The sequence below is a fragment of the Oryzias melastigma genome, linkage group LG15 (assembly GCF_002922805.2).
Source record: "Oryzias melastigma strain HK-1 linkage group LG15, ASM292280v2, whole genome shotgun sequence".
NCBI classification, from domain to species: domain Eukaryota; kingdom Metazoa; phylum Chordata; class Actinopteri; order Beloniformes; family Adrianichthyidae; genus Oryzias; species Oryzias melastigma.
The window spans coordinates 15823286-15829958 of record NC_050526.1 but is presented as its reverse complement, the minus strand read 5'-3'; the positions used below and the strand labels follow the sequence as shown (position 1 = coordinate 15829958).

Genomic DNA, 6673 nt, shown 5'->3' with positions numbered 1-6673 from the left:
ATCCACATCGTCCTCATTTTAATTAACATTCATGTCGTTGGATTCGATTTCTTAATCTCAATCTGACTTCCTGGTTATATAAAGATTAATACATAAAAAAAACTTTGGTCAAAAATCAGAAACACTTGTTTCTAAAACAAGTTAAAAGTCTAATGTTTGAAGGAAAACATCCCCGAGACCCTCTGAAGCCCCGCCTACCCTCGCTATGGTAACCAGCCTCCTTGTCAAGCTTTGACCTCATGGGAAGAGCGGAGCTCCGCCTACCGGACTCGCCTCCTCTCCTCAGAGACTGATGGTCGCCGCTGTCGGACACGTGGCCTTAGGAACAGATGATTACAGATGTCAACAGGGCGACAGGAGAGACGACATGTGATTGGCTGTTAGGCAGGAAGTGACACCTGACAGGGGAGATGAGGAGACGATGGCGATGGCGAGACGATATTTTATGCATGAAAGAGTGAACGTTAATAAGTACAGATTGAATCACACTGTAATTAGTCAGCCACGCTCTCATGAGACTCCGCCCACCGTTTAGTATCACAGTACCGGTATCGGTATAAGTCAATATTTCTATCATTTGAGATTATCGGTTTGATATCAAAGCCTCGTTTCCACTGAGCGGTCCGGTCCAGTAAGGAGTAGTACGGGGCGGTCCAGTTAATTCTGGCGAGCATTTCCACTCAGTTGAGCCTCGGTTCTACTGAGCGGTTTGTTTTCACGGCGCAAGCATGGTGTAGACCGCTAGCGTGTCATTGGATCATTGTAGTGCACGTGTCAAAGTCAAGGCCCGGGGGCCGGATCCGGCCCTCCAGATCATTTTATTTTATTAATGACCTGATGTTATCTTGTGCTCATTTCTAACTTTTGAAGAAAATATATTTTTATAGAGTAAAATATTGAAAGTTATTTAAGGTTTAAGTTGATTTATTCTGGAATAATATTCCTGCCTTTTTATTATTCATGATTATGTTAACAAGTTAAAGATTTAAAGTTTTAAAAATTGGCATTCTGCAGCTTTTTTGACTATTCTGGCATTTACTAAGATTTTTTAAGCTATTTTATGGTTAAGCTAATATTTCAGCTACATGTTAGCTGTTTTGGCTAATTTAGGCTTTTTTTTCTTCAATTTTTGGGATATTTTTAAGTTTAGCTATTTTAAGCTTCATGCTAGCTGTTTGGCTAACCTAAGGGTGTGTTTTGGGTTTTGGCTCCTTGGAGTTTGACATCGCTGTTGTAGTGCAACAACTAACAGAGCAACAACAATGGAGGTCACCCAGCAGGTCGTCTTTTTCTTGGTTTGATTTTTGTACTTTGTGTATAACAGGAATTTAATGTTGTTTGAAAGAAGATTGTGTTGTTAGCTTAGCGCTATACTGGCGCTTTCTAATGTCGTCATCACTTTCTGCCAATCAGTGGGTGGCTACAGAGGCTCCACCCCCAAGAGGTACAGGGCGGTACTGTTTCATGGGTCCATTTAACAATGGAAATGCTCAAAATACCGGATCAAACCGGACAGAACCGTACCAGACAGCACAGTGGAAACTGTTATTCTAAACACTTAAATATCGGGATCTGCAAACATCGCCCATCTGTGACAGTTCCAGGGCAAACATCAGTTATCGGTATCGGCTGGAAACAAAGATATTGGTCCATCTCTGGTGCTGCTGGTCCAGCTCCATCAGGTGTCATGCCCGTCAGACAGGTACCTAAAGTATCCAGGCTGCAGCGGGAGGAGCTGGGGGGCTCGCCGGCCCGCTCCGTGCAGATGACCGTTCCCTGCGAGTCGGCTGACAGGTGACCGGTCAGGGACTTGTGGCGGGGAAGTTGGCAGAAGTAGCTCTCTGTGGAGGAGTCGGTCCGAGTGTCGCTGGAGATGGACGGCTCGCGTCCTGCAGAGGAACCGCAGGTCAGCAGAAACCAACACAAACCAAACATCTCCCGCTGGACTGGACCGTGGGGTTACCAGAGTCCTCGCTGTCATAGCTGGACCGGTCCACCTGCTGCGGGTCAAAGTGGGGCGGCAGGTCCTGCACCGACACCGGCGCCCCCCGGGGGTCGGCGTACAGCAGCAGCAGGGGCTGGTAGTGGCCTTTGATGCAGCGCAGCACCACGTCCTTCCACTTTGGTCCAATCTACAGCAGGACATGAACGGGTCAGAACGTCTGAAACAGAACCATAGGTTCCTGGTGTCCGGTTCTGGACGCTTTCATAAACAGACAGAAATCACTGATGCAGCGATTACGTCCTCGCCACGACACACGACCATGAAAACACTGACGGAGTTCATCTGAGCTGCAGAGACGAGCCAACAGAACCAACACCAGCAGAACCCAAAAGATCGATGCAGCATCGTCTTTCTCCATCAACCAATTGGCACAATCGACACTAAAATAAGAAAACCAAGAAAACGCCAAAATGTTCTGTTTTAAAATATTAATTTTCAGACGAAGTTAAAGCATATTTTTGTTCAAATTCCATATTTTTTTGTTTCTTTTATATTCCACTCATCTGCTCTTGGTCTTCTAGATAAATTTTAGAACTTTTTGGCCCACGAGCCCAAAAGTGTGTCCAACCGTCCTTTAGATCCTTCTGTAGGTCCTGCTCTCCATGTTTATGCTATAGTTAAACTCCTCCCCCTAGGGGAGGAGCCAAAGAAAGAGGAGACTCACATACCTTTTGGAATTAATTTAGGAACATTTTTGCACTTTTAACAAAACGGCAAATCATCTTTCCTAAAAAGTAAAAATATGTGGAAAAACATTTTAACCCTTTAATGCCTGATGTCGCAAATATGCAACAAACCACTTTGGCTCCAAAATTACCTAAATTTTACATCTTACTTCTGCCAAACTATGTAGCCACGAGGGAACCCAAGTGTGGGTTCCTTTGTGCCGGTCCCGGCCCTGATCAAGTACAGGGCGGTGACAGGAGACGAAGAAGATTAGCAACAAGCCTTCGAATATATTCATGTGATATGTTTTTATCTAGTATAGTGATTTTCAAAAAATTTGGAGTTCGGCTAATAGTTTAGCAACATGCTAACATTTTTGACGAATTTCGTTTACTGAGGAACTTCAGGCTATTTTGGAGTTTAGCTAATATTTAAGCAACAGACTAATGTTTTTGACTGATTTAGTTTACTGAGGAATTTTAGGCTATTCTGGAGTTTAGCTAACATTTGAGTAGCAAACTAGCTTTTTTTGGGCTAATTTGGAGTTTAGCTCATGTGTAACCCTCCCGCTCTCCGTAGCTTGTTTACATTAAAAGTGGGGTCATCTGGACCCCATACAGTGCGCTGAACATTTTTTTATCTTTGATTTTTGAGTTTCACTAATGTCCATGGGAGACATAAACTCCTGTCCATCTTTGTAGGAATCACACATCAATATGTGGTTGGAGTCATCTGGACCCCAGAGAGAGCAGAAGGATTAACTCTAACACACTAAATATTTATACAATGTTGGCTCTTATTGGCATTTTTAAGCAATTTTACTAGAAATTTTTCAGAAATTTAGGTCAAATTCAGGACTCTTTCATAGTTCTTTAACAAAACTTCCAGTCTTTTAGGAAATTTAACGTTTTGCAAACAGCTTTTCCATTTTCAACAAATCCCTTCAGCAGTTAAAGTTAAATAGCGTCAATATTTTTAGCAAAAAGCTTCAGCATCTTCAGCGACTACTTTCAGCAAAAAGCTTCACTCTAGCATCGTCGCAGGTAATGCAACTTTTCTAGTTACACAATGTTTTGGTTTAAAACAAACAAAGTTACAGTTTTGCTTTAAAAATTCTGTTCTTTGCTGTATTAATAGCATAAAGAACGGTTTATAAAAACAAAAAGCAGAAAAACGGACATACTTTTATATTTTACGTGGAAAACAGACATTTTTACTGCAAATCATAAACATTCTAAATTGTTTCATTTGCTTTCATCCACATTTAACAACATTAACAATATAAATGTTAAAGTTTACTGTCAGAATGGGCCTCCGTCCTGAGGAGGGTCCCATCAACTTTAGGTAAAAGCGTCACAGACCCCCCCCCTCCTGTTTTATCATTAAAAGTTAAAAAAGTCGCGTTCCCGCCTCATCCTCTCTTTCCTGTTGGCTCCTCCCGTTCGATATTCCAAACCTTCCTGAAACTTCCAAACCTGCGGCGTTGCCGGGATCAGACAGGACGAGCCCACGGGGAGGGAACCGACCCCCCCACGGCTGAAAGGGAAAACGATGCTGTTTGTGTAGCGGAGAGAAAGGAGTGTGCAGCGTGAGCAGAGCCGCTGGCAGCAGCGATGGGAGCGCCGTTTAGCCCCGCCCCCTCGGTGCTCAAACAATGGAGGGAAATCCTCCAACAAACACTGACACGGGTGTGATCTGCTCTGAACACGCTGATCTGTAAACGCTCTGGCTGAATGACGGTGTCTCATATAAATCTGCAGGGGGGGGGGCGCACACCTCCTTGACGTGGGCGTCGTCAAAGTACATCCACCGGCGGATCTTGGTCTGAAAGAAGAAGGTTGAGTAGTGCTTCCCGTAGTAGCAGACCATGCCCACCAGGTAGAGCTCCGCCCTCTGGGCCTTCTCCTCCGTCACCCTGTAAAACAGCTGCAGAGATGGGGGGCGTGAGGTCACTCTCCCGGTCCCCGCGCCACAGAAGCTGCGGTCGAGCGAAGCTCACGTCTCCGAGGCGCAGGCAGGTCCCCAGCGTGTGGATGACGTCCTCCGCCAGGTCCGAGTTCTCCGAGTCCCACACCAGGCCGATGGTGACGATCTCCGGGCTGTTGAGGAGGACCCGCGCCATGCGCAGCTGCTGACCGCACCGGCTCTGAGGGGGGGGGGCGCGTGTCACAAAGGGGGCGGAGAAAGGCTTCAGCGTGACAGGAGGAAGACTCACCGGGCAGCTGCGCAGGTCCCCCATGCTGGCGTTCCGCAGGAGCTCCCCGAACATGCTGGGGGTCGGCTTGTCCTGCGACTCCAGCATCTTCACTGCCTGGTTACTATGGAAACGGGAGACAGCACCGCCTTAAAGACACTGCAGTGAATATTGTGCTTTTAACATGTTCATATTGAAGGACATTTATGAAGAAAAAAAAGCTTAAAATGGCTTTTCTAGGGAATAAATGGAGCAGATGAAAAAATGCGACCAACAAGTTGCTACGACAAGCAACAAGCTCCTGCTCTGCTCCATTACTGTTTGTACTTTTGGTATTTGTGACCTTTGTAGTTTTTTTAATATTGAGCAAAATATGCTCCATAGGAAATGAATGAGAAACCGTTTAAATCCTTCCAAACGTGTATTTTCACACTTGAGAACTTCTGCATTTATTTTCAACTAGAGACACCATTCAAACTTTAAAATGTTCAGCAACTATCGGATTTTTTAGGGTTATTTGGAATGTAGCTTTTAATTTAGCAACAAGGGCCGTAGTGGGAGACAGTGTAAACAGATGCATGATGGGAATGGGGGCTGGGTTACTCTGTAACCACTCGGCCCACGACTCACTAATGAACTCCTGCCGCTATGCAGAAACTATGTCCCAAAAACAACACAGTTTTTTTTTTTTACTTTAGCTAAAAACATCATCATCATCATTAAAAACCCACTGGGAACACTCTGAAAACAGATCAGAGGATTATGGGAGTGGAACAACAGGAGTGCAGCCTCAGTTCTCCAGGACTGTCAGGATCGGTGGACTTACCATAGGGAGGTGGTGGAGATGTAGTGGACCATCTGGATAAAAGGCAAAGGGTCTGAAGACGCCCCACAGCTGCTGCACACACACTGTGAAGGAAAAGCACCGGTTCTGTGGGCCTGACTGTGATTGGGTCAGAGCTGCAGGTTCTGTGACATCACACTGGAGTCAAATGTTCTGAAGCTTCAGTCTGAGGAGGCTTTAGTGGAGCCGCTTACACAAAAAACAATTGTGTACGGAGCTAAATTGGGGCCAATATGATGCAAAACCCAAATAAAACAAATTGAAAAAGATATTCTTGTTCGGCCAAAACACATTTTGCTATTCTAAAACAAAGCATGTAATTATTTTTAGATTTAAATGTTCTTTTTTTTAGGTTTCAAAAAGAAAAATTTCAATTTCAAACTTACTTTTTTTTTCAGTTTAAACATTTGTTTTCTGCTTTTGAATCTGAAAATTTCAGTTTCAAACTTTTGGCCCCATTGTGGCGCGTTGGGGCGGGGCTAACACGAAGGACCAATCAAAATCAGTGAGGGTGGGTCCTTCAGTCCTTCAGTCACTGACTCTGAGAACTGGGATGTTTGGTGCTTTTAACACTAACTGAACAATCTGTCTGCAATTTCCACCTAACCGGCTCCACTGTTGGAAGTCTGAGCTCAGAAAATCAAACTCGACTCTGTTCCACAGTCTGATGTTTCTGCGGCGTGCGGCTCACCTGTTCGAACAGCGTCATGGCGAACTTCTGGTGCGGGATGCAGCGCGCGGCGGTGCAGACGTCTTCCCTGCTCTCGTCAGCGATGTGGAAGTGGATCCTCATCAGGATGTTCTCCTGCAGAAACACACAGAGACAGCTGAGCGCCGCCGACCGCCGCGCCGCAGCCGGGTTTCAGCGGCGAGCTCTCACGAAGCACTCGGCGGCATCATCCATGATGCCGAGCTGGAACCGCTGCTCGCCCTGGAAGGTCTTGGCCAGAGCGCTGCGCAGCGC

The 6673-nt window shown here is 45.6% G+C and overlaps 1 protein-coding gene across 1 annotated transcript in view; it reads right to left on the bottom strand.

Moving 5' to 3' along the window:
• Window positions 1-6673, bottom strand: part of LOC112161808 (inactive ubiquitin carboxyl-terminal hydrolase 54) — a gene marked incomplete at both ends in the record, with an annotated part of 13382 nt that extends 6709 nt beyond the window's left edge. The window contains 9 exon segments of the mRNA XM_036215609.1: window positions 139-318; window positions 1707-1889; window positions 1964-2132; window positions 4448-4597; window positions 4671-4817; window positions 4887-4989; window positions 5692-5774; window positions 6401-6514; window positions 6590-6673. Coding sequence (XP_036071502.1) covers window positions 139-318; window positions 1707-1889; window positions 1964-2132; window positions 4448-4597; window positions 4671-4817; window positions 4887-4989; window positions 5692-5774; window positions 6401-6514; window positions 6590-6673 — 1213 coding nt within the window.